General features: G+C 40.0%; 1 protein-coding gene across 17 annotated transcripts in view; it reads left to right on the forward strand.

The window, feature by feature from the left end:
- SRPK2 (SRSF protein kinase 2) overlaps nt 1-22189 on the forward strand; it is a 389837-nt gene that overhangs the window by 180066 nt on the left and 187582 nt on the right. Inside the window, exon 1 of one of the 17 annotated variants that reach the window (XM_049642826.1) lies at nt 4099-5679. The exons of 15 other annotated variants lie outside the window; for them this stretch is intronic. In XM_049642826.1, coding sequence (XP_049498783.1) covers nt 5649-5679 — 31 coding nt within the window. In that variant the 5' untranslated portion in view covers nt 4099-5648. One more of the 17 variants, XM_049642827.1, reaches the window with a different exon arrangement.

Genomic DNA, 22189 nt, shown 5'->3' on the forward strand with positions numbered 1-22189 from the left:
TTTAAATGTTTATTTATTTGAGAGAGGGAGAGCGTGAGCGGGGGAGGGGCAGAGAGAGAATTCCAAGCAGGCTCTGTGCTGTCAGTGTGGAGCCTGACCTGGGGCTCCGTCACACGAACTGTGAGATCGTGACCTGGTCCAAAGCCAAGAGTCAGATGTGTAACCAACCCAGGTGCCCCTCATTTTTAATTTCTAGATCATTAAGTATAGAGTGGTACCAGAAAAGGTAAGAGATAGCAGAAGGAAAACTGTAAGAGATAGACAGTATATACATATGTACATACATACTTTCAAGAGGATTTTAATCTGCTAATAGAATTAAAGATACTGTAAGTAGGACAGTTAAGGATAAAAACAGCAGCAGCTATCTAAGAAGAGCATAGAGACTAGAAGGTACCAGGCTCCTGAGGGGAGCCAGTGTAACGGTTGTGCAAGGCAATTGACTTTAAGTTTTCAGACTAAGAGTAACAAGGAACCAGTCCTTTTCTCTGTATAACATTGAATTACATAGTATTCATTGTCAGTGGAAAGAAAGCCTGCTCATTTGTTTACAGAGACAGACTTTTTCCTGGCATTGTACTCAGTGAAAAAGACATTCTGTGGGCTTTGCCATTGTGTGACACAGTGGATTGTGTTTTTAGCTGTGATTTCACAGAAGACATAGAAATTACTCAGGTGAAGTGTTCTTGTATTGCTTTGTAAAGATCAAGAGCATATAGTTAAACTCCTAAAAGGCAAGCATGTTGTGTGATGAATATTGAGGACAGTGTGATCCAGACTGTATACTTTGTGTAGACTGGACTCTGAGAATGTAGGAGAAAGGGAGGTTGATGTGTCCATTTGACCACCTCTTTGTTACTTAATTTACTCATTTGGACTTTCATATTCTCTCTGTCTCTTTTTTGGACTTTCATTCTCTTTAGTAGATTATCACAGTCTGGAATTCTGAGCTTCTGAACAATTGATGAGACACTGACTTGCTACTGATTAAGTTCAATGTAATCAGATTCCCCCCCCCCCTTTTTTTTTTTTTAAAGAATTTTATTTTTATTAGTTATTTTGAGAGACAGACAGGGAGACAGAATCCCCAGCAGGGCTTGGGATTGATGCAGGGTTTAAACCCACAAACCGTGAGACAATGACCTGAGCTGAGACCAAGAGTCGGACACTCAACTGATTGTGCCACTGAGGCACCCAAAGTAGATCAGATTCTATACAGAAAAATAATAGATGGCAGGAGATGGATACCTGGTCAGGCCATAGAGCATTAATGAATCCCTGACTCCATAGTGTCTTGTATGAATTTATCTAGTGATTGCAGGCCATCTGGGTGTTGGTTATGGAGTACCATTAGAAACTTTTTAAGTCTCCATTAAGAGGAAGAGAAAATTATGTTCTGTTGTAAAAGTTTAAGAACTCATCTTCTACTCTAACCATAGAGTGGGTTTCCACACCATAGGTGTGGGTTTCTACACATGGAATCAATGTTTTCCTTAGAAAAAAGAACGTAGATCTTTAGCATTTGGAGGAGTAGTGATTATGACCTCAAAGGTCTAAGCCATCCGGTATGGAACATAACAGAGCCTGTGGAAAGGTGAAAAGATAGAGGTTTTACATCCTCCCTCTAAATCTGCATTTCTTGGTTCACAAATGAAGTTGTTTGAAGAGGAGATTTGGACAGTTGTCTTTGATCTCACTGCTTAGGCCGTGTTGTTAGCTTGGTCTGCAGGAACAGTTCTTTTAGCACATGGGCTCTACTGTGAGGGAATGGGAGCTCTTGTTCTCACATCTGGCACTTGAGTGTGTGGGTCAGGAGGTGTAACCAGTACTCTCATTTATCCCTGTACCATCTCTGTAGAGCAGCAGAGGGGACAGGCACCTCAGACCGAAATACGGGGCTGTGAATGAAGGATTGCACGGTCAGGGCTGATTTTAGGTAACATTTGCTGAACTCGAACCAGTACTAAAGTCAGCCTCACTGAAACATGTGAGAGATGTAAGCTTCTCTGTCACTCTGTCTCATTCCTGACTCTGGCAAGTAACTTCTGCTTCCAGTCAGCATTACATGTAGTAGACGCCTTGCTCTGTGAATTTTGTGATCTAGATCAGAACATTTTGTCTAAGGTAATGGACATAAATGCATTCAAGGGGTCAGTGGAACTGATTGGGAATGTCTGGGGCAAGAACTGTGCCCCATCCCCTGCCCCCCGCCCCCAGCCACAAATAGAGTTTGTTTCCAACTTGCTAATTATTCACATCTGAGTTATTTAGTAAATTTTGCCTACAGTCAGGTACATTATTCTTTGTAACTATAATACAACCATCAAAATCAAGAAGTGACCTTTGTGGGGCCCCCTGGGTGGCTCAGTCCGTTGGGCATCTGACTCTTGGTTTTGGCTCAGGTCATGATCTCACAGTTTGTGGGTTTGAGCCCCACATCGGGCTCTGTGCTGACAGTTCAGAGCCTGGAGCCTGCTTCGGATTCTGTGTCTCCCTCTCTCTCTGTGCCCCTCCCCTGCTCATGCTCTATCTCTCTCAAAATAAATAAATAAATGAAAAAAAAAAAGACATTAACATTGTTTATAGCTCTACTATTCATTCCTCAAACAACATTCAGGTTTTGCCAGTTGCCAATATCGTCCTTTATATGAAACCAGTCCTTCCCAGACTCATACTACATTTTGTTTTCTTGGGTTAAAAAACAAAATGCAGCTGATCTAACTGGCCTTATTAAGCAGTTCATGAACCGGGCAGCACCCGCCTGTATCTAGCAAGTGGAGATGCTCCCGGAGTTGTACAGAATGAGAACTTTGAGGGTGAGGCATGGAGTTACTAGCTGAAGAAAAGAAAGGACTGTTTCTTGACAGAATATCTTCCTTTGGGGCGGGGTGAGGGTAGAGAGCAGCAGGATTTTTATCATGCAGATTACCTCATTTGTGCTTATCAGGAAACTTCTGGTTGACTTTTAAAAGGTCACATTCCTGGGCTAGGTTTAAACTAGAATTAAGTCTTGGTTTGCTGTTGTGTTGGGGGGTGGGGATGATTCCAGTTTGGACTTTTGTTTTGTTTTGTTTTGTTTTTCTCTTTATTAACACTTGTTTCTTTAATCTGGAACAATTCCTTAGTCTTTTCTTGACTTTGACATTTTTGAAGATTGTAGGCCAATTATTTTGTATAAGGCTTCTTAATTTGGTAAACTGTTTCTTTATTTTGTAGCTGTTTTTGGTGTTTTTTTTTTTTTTAAGTTATCTCTGTGCCCAAGATGGGGCCCGAACTCACAACCCCAAGAATAAGAGTAGCATGCTCTCCCAGCCAGCCAGGCACTCCCAGGTTTCTTAATTTGGAATATCAAAACAGTGTTGTTCTATGAGAAGTGTTCTTACTGCGTTTTGTCAGGTAGTATGCGAGTTTGGTTTGCACCATTACAGTTGGTGTTGGTTATTTTGTTTAAGATGGCGTGTGCCAGATATCTGTCCTGTGAAGTTACTCTTTCCTCCTGGTAATTAGTTAGTACTGTATGTTGTTGTGAGTTACTTTGAGACTATAAATATCCCCCTGCCAACTAACTTGCTTCCTTCTCCCTCTTCTTCCTTCCTCTTCCTGTCTCCACCTGTCCCTTCCATCCATCTCTGTGTCTGGTCATTCTTTCTAGTTACCTCAGATGGGCTCATTCATGGAGTTCCCTTTTGTTCAGTGAGTTCTAATTAGTTATTCTCCTTATTTATTTTGATGGCCCAAATTTGGCCATAAGGAGCTCCTTCAGGTTGATTCTGTATCCTTTTGAGATGTCCCTGCCATTCTTTCCAACTTTCAAGTATAGTACACTGTTCCAGGCTTGTCTCGTATTTTCCCTACTCCAGCCCTGGAATCCACTCTTTCTACAAGGAGCCCTCGTTCCTTTTAGTGGAGAATAGTGCTTAGGAAACAAGATCTAGGCATCAGATGTGGTTATTGCTGTTGAGGCAACAGTGCTTCCAGATACCTTAGCCTAGAGCTAGGGACACCCGTACGCTCTTCCTTTATGTTTATATCTATTTCTATATTTATATCTGTTTCTATTTTTGCTTATGTATATATTAAAACACATAAATTAATCAGATATCTCTAATTCCACTCTAATACCAGGGAATTCAGCCCAATTTTCTCCCTTTCTGTACTTCCGAGTTTCTTTCTTCGATAAATAAGAGGCTGGGTTCTCATTATCCTTGTTATGTTTAATTGTTTGATTAATTTCCTTGTATGTGATGAATCACCAGTCATCCTCACTGCTGTTTTGGGCATCTGTCCCCTTCCGGCCTTACTTAGCCTGTGCTCAGATATCTTCGCTGCTCTACCCTATCTAATGATGACTGTGGACTGAATTGTTGAGGAAGGGGAAGGGCAGGGGTGGCTTTGGCAGTTCAGGAATATGATTCCCTTAGTCTGGTGAGGTGTCTTTTCTGTCTTCTGGTCACTTCTGTTTTCTTTGACTTCATTCCTGGAGAATGAATCTGCCAGCCACTTTTTAGAAAGAAAACATCATCAACAACAAACCACACTACCCTGTTTTATCTCTTCACAAAAGAACTATTTGTTCACCTTAGGAAATAGGTTATGTTGGGGGTGGAGTGTGGAAAGTCCCCCACCATCTCCGCACCCTGCGGTAGCTGCAGTAAGCAACTGGGTGTCTGCCCTTCTGGATCATTCATCACCAACCAAATTGCATCTCAACATTCTACCTTCTTTTTACCTCTTTACGGGTCTTTCCCCACTCAACACACAGGAAACCTCAGCCACTTGAGCACAAAGGCCACTGTGTAAAGTTCTCATATTGATAAAGCATTCTTCTTTGCTCCTTTCTGCTTGCCTGTGCGTTCTCTTTCTGCATAGCCAGCCTGTGCCCACTCATCTCAGTTTTTGCTCTCCCGCCAAACTCAGGAGGATTATGGCCTCGGTGTCTGAGAGTCCTGGGGTCAAAATCTGGCTTCCCAGTCCTGTGTCCTCAGACAAGCTCCTTTCCATCCAGGCTTCAGCTTTTTCATCTGTGATATAATATCCTCTCTCCGCGTAATATAACATATAACCACATCGTACCACTCAAGATTTTATGAGGATAAAAATGAGACAAATACATGAAGTATGTGCCTTACTGCCTGGTACAGGGAAGGTGCTTAGGAAATGTGAATTTTAGTTTCCTCTGCTCTGTCTTCATTTATTCATTCTCCCCTCAGGACTGTTCCCGCATGTGTGTTTGTGCTGGTCTCCTTGTGGCCTCACTGCCTCCCTCTGCTAGGCCTGTTTCCCTGGCCTCTGGAGAGAGAGCTGTGTCAGCATGGTTTCTCTCTTCCTATCTTGTTTTGATGTTGCTTCTGGGCAGTTTGTTTGGATTCTTACTTCCAAGCCCAGGAGATAACACGGATCAGGCACGGGGCGAGCCAATAAACAGACACTTCCGGGAGGCCCTTGTGCAATCCTGCTCATTTGGTGAGTGTCTCTCCGATGGACGGGGTAGAGCCCCCTGCTCAGGGGGGATTGCCGTGTAAAGTGGCTTTTCAGAGTGTGACCTTTGTACCACCTGCATCGGAACCGCTAGGGGCACCTGGTACGTGGTCCCGGGCTGGACTGTACATCCAGAGTCGGGACCCCTGGGAGTACGCCCCGCACTGCACATGTTTCACGGGCTCAGCAGGCTCCTCCAAGGTATGTGCTATGCCTCCAGAGCACCACGGCTACCACGAAGAAGTGGCTTCCGTTCACTTCCTGCTGTGTAAGGGGAATTAACTGCTTTGACCTACCTTATGTTTCAAAATGTTTCTGGCCCTCAGCATGTATTTGCTACAAGGACTGGTCCGTGGTGACCTAGGCACCTTGCTGTGTTAACATCCTGCTGCCTGCACTGATGGACTCCTTGGAGCTCCTGTGTTTGGGCTCTCTTAAATCATCCTTCAGGAAGTTGGCACCTTGTACAGTTTCATCACCTGTATTGTTTCTGCAGATACTGATTTCAGCACTTTCATGGGCTGACTTGGTAAGCATGTGTCATTTCCTTAGGCCTTCATCGAACCCCGAATCACATCTTAATTAGGCCCCTCCCCGTGTCCCTCACAATGGTGTCTGTCACAACCTGCCACCCCCCAGTAGTCGTCATGGTGTAGAATTGCACATGTATTTTTGCATGCATCTGTGATCTCCTTCTCCTCAGTCTGGAAGATTGCCTGTGGGCAAGGGCTGTGTATTTTGTCAACCCCACTGCGTGTATACTGTCCACAGTGCAATAAATATTTTTGGTTGGATGAAGGAATTGTCTCTAGTGTTAGGCTCCAGCTAAGGGACAGACAGTACTGATGTTACCTGTGTCTCAGAAGGCATTTCAGGAGTGAGGAGGTCGATACACCGTGAAGGACGCACAAGTCGGAATGCACATCTTGCATTTCCTCCCTGGATCTTAAAATTATCCGTAATGCTCCAGAGGTCTTTATTATACATATTTGAGTGACATTCAGTTTGTTTCTTTTGCGGCTTAGGAATATCTTCTTCAAAACATAGCATAAAAATGTAAATATTCACACACTAGAAAAATGTCAGATGACTTGTAAAAAGTTTAGACTGGCTGAATTTTAATAACTCTCAAAGTTTAATGGCAGTTATACGTTCTCATCAGCCTTGTCTTTCTCAGAGTATGTGACTTATGACTTATAGCTTTAGCTTCTTTTAAAGAAAGCAAGGAATATACCTTACATAGGGTTGCCTTAGAAACCAGTATCATACAGCTGGTGTTTTATAGAAGTGTAGTCTTTAGTCTCTCTCTCTCTCTCTGTATATATATAGAAATATAGAAATATATATCATATAAATATATATGATAACCTTTATTCATTCACAGTTATTTTCCTTAAAATCACTAAAGCTGTGCACATATTTAATCCCACCATGGTTGTCTATGTTTTTAAAATTAGTTGGCTTAATTTGGCTCACTTGAGGCCTTAAAAAGAAATTCTCTTTATCTCTATGAACAGAATAATAGATGCTCTTGAACTGATTACATAGGCCTTCTTAACATTTCTTTCATGGGGCCTGAGGAGATTCTGATGCCTGATAGACCCTGGTGCTGTGAATTGCTGCTGACCAGGGTATTGATCCCTAAGCCTTAGTTAGCATGACAGTTGAATTCTTTGAGGCTTACTATGTGTACAGTGTTGTGTTTTACTACAGGGAATATAAAGGTGAGTGAGAAACCAGCCCCCACTCTCTAAGACTTCATGGGCTAGAATATAAACTAGTCAGTGACAGAACCTCTGCTGGTCTTGCGTTCGCAGTCTGTCCCTGGACCTAGTAAAATAATCTGTGGCTTGCTAAATAGTGACCGAAGAGAGCAGATCAAGAAACTTTTTAAATACCCCTTTTCATCTTTATTGTGTAGTTAAGTGTAAGATGAAAAAAAAAATGAAAGATTTGTGATTGCCTTTAGAGGAATAAGTTTGTTTGGTTAGAGGTAAAAGACTTCATAGAAAATGTAAAGGGGGCCTTGCCACTTGGGATTTATTAGACTTTGTTGATAGCATAGGGCACTTCTCTGACCCCACCTGCAGGCTGGGAAGGTTCTCTGGAAAGCTCTAAGTGACCTTTTTTTCCAGCAAATAGCAAGCTAAAAGCTGATGTGTAGGTTAGGTTGAAGAGGTGTTTGGAAGCATGATGTAGAGGACGAAGATGAAGGTAAGAAATTTGTACATGAAGTAAATTAAAACATCAGTTAGGAATATATAGTGAAAAATACAAAGTTGAACACAGAACAATTCATGTGTGTTTATGTCAATTTCTTGGGATTTTCTGCACATACAGTCATTTATCCTTTCACTGCAGATACTCCCCGCCCCCCGCCCCCTGTTAACATTCTTTATGCATTTTATTTCTCTTTCTTCCTGCATAAGGTTGAATAGAAGTGGTACGAGTGGACATTGTTAATTGTGTCTGATTTTACAGTTAAATGTGTAGGTATTTTTTAGGTCTCTTTACAGGTTGTGATGGATCATAGATTGAAATGTAAAGCTAAAAGTATAAAGCTTATAAAAAGAAAAAAGTAGGAGGATATCTTCACAGCCTTGGAGTAAGGGAAGATTTCTTAGAGAATATGCAAGACATATTAACTACAGAATAAGAATTAATAAATTGGATTTCATCAAAATAAAAAATACTTGCAGATTAAAAGGCATTTTTAAAAATGAAAAAGACCAGCCTCAGACTAGGAGAAATATTGGCTACATAGATAGCTGACAAAGAACATGACTGGGAGAGAGAACATAGGAAGTCTTGTGGTTTGGAGAAATATTCTTCATGTTGATTAGGGTGTAAACATTGGTCAAATAATCAGGGAATTGTGTGCATAAGACAGTTGATTTCCATTGCATGTAAATTTTATCTCTATTTAAAAGAAGGTAGGGACGGCTGGGTGGCTCAGTCCTTTGAGCTCAGTCTGTTGAACGTATGACTTCAGCTCAGGTTATGATCTTGTACTTTGTGAGTTCGAGCCCTGTGTCGGGCTCTGTGCTGACAGCTTAGAGCCTGGAGCCTGGTTCGGATTCTGTGTCTCCCTCTCTCTTAGCCTTCCTCCACTCGTGCTCTGTCTCTCTCTTTCTCAAAAATAAATAAACATTAAAAAAAAGAATTGCTAAGTAAAGGTTGCCATACCTACTTACATGTGGATTATAGGATTTGTGTGTGTGTGTGTGTGTGTGTGTGTTACCTCTTTGTTTGTTTTTCTTGGTTTTCTGTATTGAGCATGTATTTCCTTGTAAGTAGGAAAAAAATGTTTTTAAAAAGAAAAACACAGCAGTGAGTAGAAACCATTGTAGATTTTGCACAGGGAATTGCTATATTTAAAGAAGATTAATCTGTGAATCTTGAATGACTAGAGAGAGAAGATACATAGAAAGGCGAGGTCAAAAAGCAAACAGCACCACAGAGGAAGCATCTTGATCATTTGACAAACAACTGAATATGGAGGACAGCAACGAAAACATTCCAAGTCTTGAACCTTGATGTGCCTGGAAGGAGAGCAGTGCCTTCTGGGCATCATTTTTTTTTTTTTTTTAAGGACCCTGTGAATTTTGAATCTGCTTGTTATTTCTTCTTGGTATTGGATATTATTTGGCTATTAAAAAAAAACTTCCAGCCAAATAAACATGCAGCCTTGCTCTACCAAGTGAGCAGGAATTTCCAGCACTGCGTTCTGTGTCCTGACTCCACCGCTGCATTATTCTATTTGATTTTTTTCTGGGCTGTTTTTTTCTTTGCCCCAATTTCCTTCTAATTTTGTATCTTGTATTGTGGTTTTACAAACTGCCTCAGTTCCTTCTTGGAAAGTAGATTTGGCACTGTTAACATGAACAGTGAAATCATAGTTGGTCTGGGGAAATTTTGTTGAGTTTGACTTTATTCATTTTAGTTTAAAGAAGCTGGTGTAGATATCAAAAAGACAATTAGCAGTAGGAGTCTGGGGCTTGGAAGAGCAGCTAGCAAATGGTGTAGTAAAGAATTTAACATTGCCCAAAGAGAGGTCTGGCCTTTTCCCTAAGTTCTGTGTGATAATGTCTAAGCTCTTGGAGTGTCCAGCCTCGTAAGTGTCTGTTTACCTGGGGGCCTCAGGCCATGCACTGGCAGAGCCCCAATAAAGACTCTGGGCTCCAGGGCTAGATGAGCTTCTGTGGTTGGCAGTACTCTGTGTGTGGTCACCTGTCATTACCCAGAGGAATCGGCTCTGTCTAGAACTCCACTGGCGGGGGACACCTGCGTGCTGTGTGTTTGGGACCCTCCTAGATTCTGCCCCCTACATCTCTTCCCTTGATTGATTTTAATCTGTGGCCCTTATGTTGTAGTAAGAGGTGACCACGAGCATAGCACCCTTCAGGGAGTTTTGCGAGCCCTTCTTACAGATGATTAACTATTACAGCCGAGCTGCAGACTCGCAGCTGGTGTCAGCCAAGAGAGCCCGCAGTTCCGTGCGAAGTCGACGTGGTCTTGTGGCCTCCTCCCCAGCCTTACACAAGTACTGCAGATTTGGTAGGAAAATAAATCATGCAGGAGGTGTTAAGTGAATAAAAAAGATGCAGAAAGGCTGTTCAGGGACAGGCCTTTGAGAGATTCGGTGGAATCTAGGAGGAGAAAGAACGAGTTGAAAGAAACAGAGCAGCCAGGGAGGTAGGAGAGCAGCCAGAGACTGAGGGTTCCGCTTGACATGGAACAGATTGGGGAACTGAGCACACAGCAGCTCTGTTAGTCTCCGTGAAAAATCCCTATACATATTCAGTTGTGTGAGTGGAATTTTCCAGTTTTTGGGTATAGAGGGGTCTTACTTGCATTCTAAATGTCAGTGGTCACTGTATACCCATCCCCACCAGCAGTATATGAGGATTATCATTTCTCTGTATCCTTGCCAATACTTACTTTTGTTTTGGCCATTCTGTTCTTATGGAAGTGGTATCTCATTGTGATTTTGATTTTCATTTTTAAAAGACTATTGATATTGACCATCCTTTCATATGCTTATTGGCCATTTACATATCTTCTTTGGAGTTTCTATTTGTGTGTGCATGCATATGTACTCACATGAATGTGCTGAGGCCATGGTTCATAGTAACACACGTTGTTTTCACTAGAGAGTCCATGAGAATTTTCCTCCACTCCCAGTACATGGGAAAGTATACTGCTACCCCAGATGTCCTGATTTATTATTAACGGTTTTAACACTGTTGTGATGCCCCCATTTCCTTATCGGCTTTTGATGTTAGAACTTGAGGTTCATACCCATGGTGGAAAGTGACCAAATATGCATATTCCTATAGCTCTTTATTTACTATTAAATTTTTTTTTAATGTTTATTTATTTTTGAGAGAGAGAGATAGAGCATGAGCAGTGGAGGGGCAGAGAGAGAGGGAGACCCAGAATCCGAAGCAGGCTCCAGGCTCTGCGCTGTCATCACAGAACCCAACACAGGGCTCTGACTCACAGACTGTGAGATCATGACCTGAGCTGAAGTTGGACGCTTAACCAACTGAGCCACCCAAGCACCCCAGTATAGCTCTTTATACTGTGGAATATATGTTTACTTCTTATTTGCTAGTTCAAAAAATTATTGTGAAAGTTTTATATGCTTAATGTTAAAAATTCAAACAAAGTAGGAAGTAAGCAAAAACTTAAAATTCTCACTTTTACTTCCAACGCTTTTTCACAGTCCCATTTCTCCAAGGTGAATTGAAAGGGTTTATCCAGAAATTAATACGTATATATGCACATCCATCCATATGTGTATAACTTCCATAAATGAAATTGATCTGTGCATAATCCATATGATGCTATTTTTTTCCCAGCAACATGTATGGAATCAGTTCCATGAATCTAAATATAGTTCTGCATCATTGTTTTCTGTATAATGTTGTGTTCTTATTTACTTACTTTAACTGTGTATTGATCAGATATTTAAAGGTTTTCAGTTTTCACTATTGTAAATAATGCTACTGGGAGCTGCTTGTATATTCATCTTATGCATTTGTTTTGAGCATAAATATGTAGAGAGGATTAGCTAGTTTTAAGCATAGCATATTTTGATTTTAAAATGTCAACAGTTGTGGAGCTTGGATGGCTCAGGCACTGGAGCATGTGACTCTTGATCTCCTGGTCGTGAGTTCGAACCCCACATTAGGTGTAGAGATTACGTAAAAATAAAATCTTAAAAAAAAATGTCACCAGTTGCCCTCCAAAAAGATTATACTGATTTATACATATGTTGGAAGTACATGAGTATGGTTCCACATGGCACCACTAACTACATGGTATTACCAATAATCTCTTTGTTTTTATTTTACTCATTTGATTTTTAGGAAGACTGGCTATTTGTATTTAACATTTCTAATGTTAATAATGTCCTTCATATTTTTATTTTATTCTTTTTGTGTCATGTGATGTTGTGTTTATTTTACTTTATTTTAAAACTTTATTTTTGAGAGAAAGAGAGAGAGAGCATGAGCCCTGGAGGGGCAGAGAAAGAGGGAGACACAGACTCTGAAGCAGGCTCCACACTGTCAGTGCAGGACTCGACGTGGGGCTTGAACTCATGAACTATGAGGTGAAGTTGGACTGAGGCACCCAGGTGCCCCTGTGTTTATTTTTTAAAGAAGATTTAACTCTTAGACTATAATTTCTTCATCATATCTTGATTATGCTTTACTCTTTTGTCCTTTTATATGCTAATTAAAATCATGTTACCTCTTTCTACAACTTTTATTGATCCTTTCAGCCTACTCAGCTCTTTTCACTATGTCACTCCTATTCAGCATGAACATTCAAACTTGAATCTCTCATCAGACTTCCAGACCCAAACTCTTCCCAGGAGAATACTCATTTTTCCTATATTAGTAATACAACTGAGATGGTAGTGTTCTAAGACTATTAGGTCTGAGGCATAAAAGTATGAGTTTTCAAGACAGAAGGATATAATAAATAGCAGCATTCAGTTGAGCCACATTTTGAGGAGGGTGAAAGCTAAGACAAGGCCAGTGAGAATTACCTGCAGGGAGAGTTCCCAGTGACACCAATGACTGGGGCCAGTGATGGGTCATGGAGATGTCCAGGCATACTGGAGAGACCATAGCAGGTTCTTGCATGAAACTTAGCCATCAAATGAAGAGAACATTTTATAGCTTGTTGGGGGGTGAGGTCGGATATGAACCAGGGAAAGTTGATTTTGGGACAGGATACCTTGAGCATATTTCTAGGCAGAAGAGAAGCAGTCTGAAGAGAGGTTGAAGGACCAGCAAGGAAAGAATTAAATGAGTGATTTGGGAGGATAGTAGTCTTGGAAAGATTGAGGTTACCTCTTTCTTGCAGAACAGAGGAGCTTTTAACATAGCTGTTGTGGTGAGCAGAGTAATGACTCTTCTGGTTATTATTGTTGTATAACGAATTATCCCAGAACTTGCAGCCTTATGCCAACTTTTAATTTTGCTCATGATTTTATGGATCAGGAATTTAGAAAGGGCAAAGCTAGGATGGTTTGTCTCTGCCTCATGATATCTGTGGCTTCAGCTGAGACATCTCAAAGGCTTGAAGTGACTTGATAGTTGGGCCCTAGAATTATCTGAAAGCTTACTCTCATATCTGGCCCCTGGACCAGAAGGATTGGACCATTAGAACTGCCAGCTGGAACACCTCCATGTGGCTTGGCTTCCTCATAGCATGACGGCTTCAGAGTAGTCAGACTTCTTACTTGGTGCCGGAGTTCCAAAAGCAGATACCTACCTTACAAAGTGACAGTTTCATCGCCTTGTACAGCCTAGCCTCAGAAATCACCCAGTCACTTGTACTACATTCTTTTGTTTGGAAGTATCTCAGAAGCCAGTCAGACCTGTAAAGAAGAGAAGTAGAGAGTTCCTTTTCTTGATAATAGAACATCAGGGTTCTAGAAGAGCAAGTGGTGTGGAAGATACTGTTGGCATCCTTTTTTAGAGAATACAGTTTGTCAGAAGAATGTCACAAGAAATTAATTAAAGGACGTTGTTGACTCCCCAAGTATGTTTAGCTGTATCTGTTTTGGGTGTAACCATTTAACTGCTTTTCCTGGAGCATAAATTCATTTAATACTCTTTTTGTCTGGCATAGATTATAAGCCATAAGTCTGAAGCCACAAGCCTAAAGTCCTAACTATATGTAAATGCTGTGTTGGGTACCTAACATAGGAGTAATTTACAAGTTGGTACATGAGTTAGGCTTTCTCATGATGATTAAACTAAAAAGCATGAATTACTCTTGGATTATAAAACTAGATGGGACTTTAGATTGAGACTCAAAAATAAGTTATTTTTTTTAAATGTTTATTTATTTTGAGAGGGAGAGAGAGAGAGAGCATGAGTGAGCAGGAGAGGGGCAGAGAGAGAGGGAGAAAGAATCCCAAGCAAGCTCCATGCTGTCAGCACAGAGCCCAATGCAGAGTTCGATCTCACAAATTACGAGATTGTGACCTGAGCCAAAATCAAGAGCTGGACACTTTACCAACTGAGCCACCCAAGTGCCCCTCAAAAATAAGTTCTGTTTTCCATATATTTGTTAAAGACCTTTGACTTACACATTTGTAGTCCTTTGAATCTAAAACCTATGTTCTTTTTCCCGTTTTTATATTTTCTTTAGTTGAGAATTGGGATTATTCACAACATGTTATTCTTCATTTTTTACAAGAGATAGATGGGAAAATGCCTGCGGGTGTGTGGTTGAGTCAGATATTGCCGTGTGTTTTCGTACATCCTTGCGCTCTTATGGTCAGTAGGAGACAAAAATAACAATAGGCCTTGACGTCTTGAAGGAACTTAATCTTTCAGTTATATATTGATATCTGAGTGCATATAATTATGACCTTTGGTTTTAAATAGCCAGGCAACTGCTCTCAGGGTTCTTTTACTTTAAAAGTGTCTTAGTTACTGAAAGAAGTCTCAGTACTTTTCACCTGTCTTCTGATTTCTAAACTCTGCTTTTACCTAAGACTTTCTCATTCTAAAATCAGTTGTTTCCCTAGTTCGTATTTTTTGTTCTTTTGGGGTGGGGTGGGGTGCATGAGCGGTGGAGGGGCAGAGAGAGAGGGACAGTCTTAAGCAGGCTCCATGATCAGTGTGGAGCCTGATGCGGGACTCTATATCACGACTGTGAGATTATGACCTGAGCTGAAATCAGGACTTGGATGCTTAACCAGCTGAGCCACCCAGGCAACACCTCCCCACCATTCATATTTTAATATATTGTATTTTAACTTATCCAGAACATAATTAATAACCAAGAAGTGAGCCCAGAATCTTTGAGTATATATGAACAATGTCCAGGTTCCTGTACTAAAGCCCGTGTTTACTAAAAGGAGAAAGTGTATCCTTTTAGAATTTGAGTCAGTATCTATTTACTCTTCTTTTGCCCACAACACAACTAAGGAAAAGGCCAAGAAGAAGAAATAAGATGTAAAATCTATAAAAATCATAAAATCCCAATCAATATTACAGCTTTTGCCTGCTTGATGTAGTGATAAAATTTTTAGGCAGAAAGACCACATGTCATGGTGGGGGGGATGTCAGATTGTTATCACACTTCTGTACATCAACGCTTTAGGCCAAAAGAAAATAGAGTAATGCATTTGACATACTCAAGAAAAGAAATGGTGAGCCAAAGATTTTGTATCCAGTCAGATAGACCTTCATTCATAGAGGACCCACATAAATTGTTAGGTTACATGCAAATTCTGGGGACATATTTTTCTCTGAGAAATTGGTTTACAAAAAAACCCCTCAAAACTGCAGATAATCAAAATTAATGCAGAAGCATGGACATAAAGACTGATTTCATGAAATGACAAAACTAACACCTGAAAAATTAACACCTCTATCAGTCCTCCAGAGTATTTATCTTACAGCATACTATTAAGTAGATGTTTTTTGTGTTTTTTTTTTTTTTTTTGAAGGAGAGAGAGAGAGAGAGAGAGAGAGAGAGAGAGACAGAGCATGAACGGGGGAGGAGCAGAGAGAGAGGGAGACACAGAATTCGAAGCAGGCTCTAGGCTCTATGCTGTCAGCACAGAGCCTGACGCAGGGCTTGAACCCACGAACTGTGAGATCATGACCTGAGCCTAAGTAGGATGCTCAACCGACTGAGCCACCCAGATGCCCCTATTAAGTAGATGTATTAACTAGATTCTCAAATGGACTTTAAAGAATCTGTGTTTAGTTTCTGTTGACTGTGTTTTTCAATATAAGGGCAAATTTTATAACAATGTATTTCGTAGAGGAATGGTTTAGATTCTCCTATCAAAGATACATGAAAAGACCAATGGCTATGCCTGGCATAGTGTATTTAAGAAACAATAGAACTTGTTGATAATGAATATAAAATGTGTCTTTTAACTCTCTTTAACTGTGAATTCTGAGATTGGTAGGCTATTAGTATGCACAATATATTTTCAGTGAAATTACACACTTAGTTCTATGTGTATGTATGAGAAAAAAAGCTTGTGACCCAAATTACAGAGTCAAGTGAATCTTTGCCCTTGGTCTCTTAAAAACAGCCATTAACCATTTATGATCTGATGTTTACTCCTATGCATTTTTGAGGACTACCAACAACCTCCAAGGTGCATTTATAGAATACTGTGTGTTTTGGGGAGCCTGGGTGGCTCAGTCGGTTGAGCGTCCAACTTGGGCTCAGGTCATGATCTCGTGGTTCATGGGTTCGAGCCCCATGTAGGGCTCTGTGCTGACAGCTCAGAGCCTAGAGCCTGCTTTGTGGATTATGTCTCCTGCTCTCTCTGCCTCTTCCCCTCTCGTACTCTGTCTCTGTCTCAAAAATAAATAAAACATTTTAAAAAATTAAAAAAAGCACTGTTTTTTTTTTTTAATGGTTGTTCATTTTTGAGAGAGAGTGAGTGCGCAAGCCGGGGATGGACAGAGAGAGAGAGGAGGATAGAGGATCCCAAGCTGGCTCTGCGCTGACAGCAGCGAGCCCAGTGCAGGGCTCGAACTCAACAACCGTGAGATCATGACCTGAGCCAAAGTCGAAGTCAGATGCTCAACCAACTGAGCCACCCAGGCATCCCTAGAATGCTGAGTTCTAAACCATTCTTGCTGGATGATTCAGAATGTTCTAGACTACAGAATGTAGAGATTAGGCTTTTAGAGTCTGGCTTGCCCCAATATGCAATTTGCATGTCCACTGTGGGCTCTGTCATTCTTGAGGGTCTTTTCTAGCAAAGTGAAAGTGTCAACATCACTATAGTTTAGAAAAATTTTGCTGTAGCTACAAAATTATAGCACTAAAATGACAGGAAACCTAGTTATTGATCATAAGAGCAGATAAAATCCTTACTGTATTTGGTTTTTGTTTAGAATCACATTCTAATTTTGTAAACATTGGGAGCTGTTAGCGGACTTTAACCCTTAAATGTTTGTAGATCCCATTATGGCTGTGTTCAGGATCTTATAAATCTTATCACAACTCGATTTCCATCTTAGCAGTTTATTTTGAGTACTATACATTTTAATTTTGCAGTATTAAAAAATACAAGTTTTCCACTATACAATTCTCTTAGTGGTGTTTTTATATGATATTACTTGGGATATATTTAAATTGTTAGTTTCCTGTTTTCCCTATCTGATCAGAAGACAAATAAAGGGAAATCTTCTAAGGATATACTGTGTTACTAAATTTTGTTCACAATTAATAATGAAAGTCTACCCTTGAGCAACTCTCAAGGCTCTTCACAGTCTGATGCCAGTGTGCTTTTCTTGCTTGCTTTCTTAGCATCAAACACAAGTATTTATTTTATCATGAGCATGCCTTCCTGCTGTTGTAATTTTCCTCATGCTATCTCTTATTCCTTCTGGGCCTTCCTCTGTTTTTCTGTGTAATATTAACCCAGAATTTAAATTTAACCCACATCTTAAACTGGCAAAGCCTTGCGCATTTTCCCCTCACATCATACCAAGGAACAGAGAACCATCCATGTCTCTTGTGTTCTGTGCTCTCTCTCTCTCATGTGTTTATTAATTTGCCTGTTGTGATCCAGGTACTCTGTGGTGAGGATACTATCTCTTGCCCTGGTAGTGTTTAAAATCTTACAGGAAGACATGAAAAAAAGAATAATTAAAATATTTTGCTCCGTAACAGAACATGATGAGGCATTATGGAGGTACATAAGACAAGCACAGGACAGAAACTTCTCCTCAGCCAGGAAAATCAGGAAATACTTTCTAGGAGAGGACCTTGTTTGAGCTTATCCTGAAAGATAAGTAGCTGTTGATTGTATCCGAACACTTTCACATAGTGGAGACATTTTACACATAAAATACATAGAATACAATAGACAAATAGATGAGGAAATTCTAGAATAAAAATAATTAGTTACATTAAGGTTGATACATAAAGGTTTATTAATAGATATATGTACAATTAAAAAATGTTGCACATTTTCCTCTGTTTCTTGGTCATCAAGGAAGGAAATGCAGTGGTTATGAGACTGACAGTTTTCATAAGAGGAAAGTAAACTAGTCACTCTAAACTTCTTGGTGCTGAAGATAAATCTAACAAGAACCAAGACATTTCTGAGATTTTACTCTTCTTGCAAGCTAACAAGTTAGCCAGCCATTTTCATAGTGCTTACAGAAGACATGAGACTCCCGAGTCAGAAACAAAGGATTTTATTACTTACAGCACCACAAGCAGCATGTACTCATGTTCATACTGGTTCCCCTTACCCTCCAAATCCCACAGGGCCATGTGGAGGCAGGCCCAGGTGGATGCTTTGCACACCATGGAGCGCCAAGCTTAGGAAGCTCTAATCTTTTATGGGCATGCAGCCACACCTCCCCGCCTTTGTTCCTGAGGGGACATACTTATCATACTGGACAGAAACCACTGCGCCCTCTTCTCCAGAAGGAGATGGTATGTCTGTTTTCCAAAGTTACTCACTTTGGAAAACCTTGAAAGGTAGTCTGGAACAAAGGCTACCAAGGTCTCTGTTCAAAAGATGTTCAGATAATCTGGTTGGTTCTGGACAGGATTTTCTCATGAGGTGTTACAGTCATGCTGAGGCTGCAGTAATCTGAAGGCTTGACTGACCCAAAGGATCTCCTTCTCTCATCATTTCACTGGCTGTTGGAAGGTCTGAATTCCTCATGCTGTTTGACTAGAGGCTTCAGTTACTTGCCACACGAGCCTCTCTACAGGGCTGCTCTCAACAAGCAGCTAGCTTAGCAGAGAGAGGGGAGAGAGAGCAACCATGATAGAAGCCAGCGTTTTAATAAGACAATGATAAGCCCCACTTTTTTTTTTTTTTTTTTTTTTTTTTTTTTTTTTGATACTCGTATCTCTTGGGAAATTACATTTAACTTGAATTTTGGAAATCTTGGTACTTTTATATTTTAATGTTTGGATAAACCATTAATAAAAAGATAAGCTTCTACAATCAACTTGATATATCACGTCAATAAAAGAAAGGATAAAAAGCATGTGATCATTTCAATAGATGCAGAAAGAGCATTTGATAAAGTACAACATTAATTCATGGTAAAAACCCTCAACAAAGTAAGTTAGAGGGAACGTACCTTAGCATAATAAAGGCCATATATGAAAAAAAAAAAAAAACCCAGCGAACATCATATTCAACAGGGAAAAATTGAGAGCTTTTCCTCTAAGGTCAGGAACAAGACAGGGATATCCAGTCACACCACTTTTTCTCATCCTGGAAGTCCTAGCAACAACAGTCGACAACAAGAAGAAATAATAGGCATCCAGATCGGTAAGGAAGAAGTAAAGCTTTGACTGTTTGAAGATGACCTGATACCACATGTAGAAGACCCAAAAGATTCCACCAAAAAAACCTGCTAGAACTGATAACTGATTTCACTAAAGTTGCGGGATACAAAGTCATATACACAAATCTGTTGCATTTCTGTACATCGATGATGAAGCAGCAGAAAGAGAAATTGAGAAAACAGTCCCATTTACAGTTGCACCCAAAAATAATAAAATACCTAGGAATGAATTTAACCAAACTGGTGAAAGACCTGTACTCTGAAAACTACAAACATTGATGAAAGAAATGGAACGATATTCCATGCTATGGGTTAGAAGAAAAACACTGTTAACATGTCTATAATAACCAAAGCATAGGTTTAAAGCAGTCCCTATCAAAATACCAACAGCATTTTTCATAGAACTAGAACAAACAATCCTAAAATTTGTATGGAACCGCAAAAAACCCCAAATGGCCAAAGCAGTCTTTAAAAAGCAAAGCAAAGCAAAGCTGGAGGTACACAATTCCAGACTTCAAGTCATGTTACAAAGCTGTAGTAATCAAAACAGTATGGTACTGGCACAAAAATAGACACATAGATCACTGGAACAGAGTAGAAAACCCAGGAATAAACCCATAATTATATGGTCAATTTCCGATAAAGCAGGAAAGAATATGTAATAGGAAAAAGTCTCTTCAACAAATAGTGTTGGGAAGGCTGGACAGCCACATGCAGAAAAATGAAACTGGACCACTTTCTTATACCATACACAAAAATAAACTCAAAATGGAATAGAGACCTGAATTGAGACCTGAACCCATAAAAGTCCTTGAAGAGAGCACAGGCAGTAATTTCTCTAACATTGGCTATAGCAGTATTTTTCTAGATATGCCTCCTGAGGCAAGGGACATAAAAGCAAAAATAAACGGTTGGGACTACATCAAAATAAAGAGCTTCTACAGAGCAAAGGAAACAATCAAAACCAAAAGACAATCTCCTGAAGATATTTGCAAATGACATAACTGATGAAGTGTTGGTATCCAAAATATATGAAGAACTGATACAACACCCAAAAAACAAATAATCCAATTAAAAAATGGGCAGAAGACATGAACAGACATTTCTCCAAAGAAGGCATCTACCTGGCCAACAGACACATGAAAAGGTGCTCAGCATCACTCATCCTCAGGGCAATGCAAATCAAAACCATAATGAGATATCACATCACACTTGTCAGAATGGCTAAAATCAAAAACACAAGAAACAACATGTGTTGGGTAGGATGTAGAGAAAAAGAAACCTTCTTGCACGCTTGGCGGGAATGCAGGCTAGTACAGCCACTGTGGAAAACAGTATGGAGGTTCCTCAAAAAACAGAACTACCCTCCAATCCAGTAATTGCACTATTAGGTATTTACCCCAAATGAAAACGCTAACTGAAATGGATACACACACCCTTATGTTTTTTGCAAGGTTATTTACCATAGACAAACTGGAAGCAGCCCAAGTGTCCATCAGTAGCTGAATAGATAAACAAGATGTGTATATGTACAATGGAATATTACCTAGCCGTAAAAAGAATGAAATCTTGCCATTTGCAGCTATGTGGATAGAGAGTATAATGCAAAGAAGAATAAATCAGAGAAAAACAAATACCATATGATGTCATTCATTTGTGGAATTTAAGATACAGGTGAGCAAAGGAAAAAGAGAAGGCCAAACTAGAAACAGACTCTTAACTGTTTCTGTTCTGGTTTTCAGAATGAAGGTAGGGTATGTGTGGGGTGGGGAGTGAAATAGGTGATGGGGATTAAGGAATACACTTATTATGATGAGCATTGGGTAATGTATAGAATTGTTGAATCACTATATTTAAATTTTTTTTGATGTTTATTTTTGAAACAGAGACAGAGCGTGAGTGGGGGAGGGGCAGAGAGAGAGGGAGACAGAATCTGAAACAGGCTCCAGGCTCTGAGCTGTCAGCACAGAGCCTGATGCGAGGCTCGAACCCACGAACCGTGAGATCATGACCTGAGCCAAAGTCGGACGCTTAATGGACTGAGCCACTCAGGCGCCCCTGAATCCCTGTATTTTATACCTGAAACTAATATAGCACTGTATGTTAACTCTACTGGAATTAAAATAAAAACCTTAAAAAAAGTAACTTTCTTTCTTTATGACATTTGACAGCTATAAATCATCATATCTGGAGTGTCACAAAACTTTTGCTGATTGGGCTACGTTAATGAATTCAATTACACTTTGGGTCAGTTAGTTTTACCATCTTAAGTAGCTCTAGACACTACCCTGAATCCTGGCCTGCTGACTCATTAATCTGTGTCATTAGTCGTAGTGGGTTTGGATAATGGCAGAACAACAGTAAACACTTAGCTGGCACTTAATATGTCCCCATGTGTGGTTCTGAGCGAGTGACCACAGGGGCAAGAGTAACCCAGAGAAAAAGAGCAATTTGCTCAGTGTTAACTAGCTAGTAAATGCTGGTGTGATTCAAATCATAATCCTTTTTGAAACACATACCTGAATGAGTAATTGCTAGTAGGCAAGAGCTTAAAATTATTTGTTGGACTTTATATTAACATTTCATATATTCAGTGTCTCTCAATCTATGTGTTATACTTAAATCTCTGGCTCTACTGCAAAAATTGTTTCTGCATTTATTTTATACTCAAGTGAGTTTTGTTGTTACTTCTTTTGGTCATAAATAAATAGGAACCCTCTTTTGAAGGATTTTCCTTTGCTCTGAGTTTCCCTGTAGCGTTCTCTCCCATTCATTAGTGTTACAGAGACTATTTGGTATAATGACAGAGATTATATTCATGAGGGTTTTTTTTTTTTTTTTAGTTTATTTATTTATTTTGAGAGAGGGGAAGGGGCAGAAAG

The sequence above is a fragment of the Panthera uncia genome, chromosome A2 (assembly GCF_023721935.1).
Source record: "Panthera uncia isolate 11264 chromosome A2, Puncia_PCG_1.0, whole genome shotgun sequence".
NCBI lineage: Eukaryota > Metazoa > Chordata > Mammalia > Carnivora > Felidae > Panthera > Panthera uncia.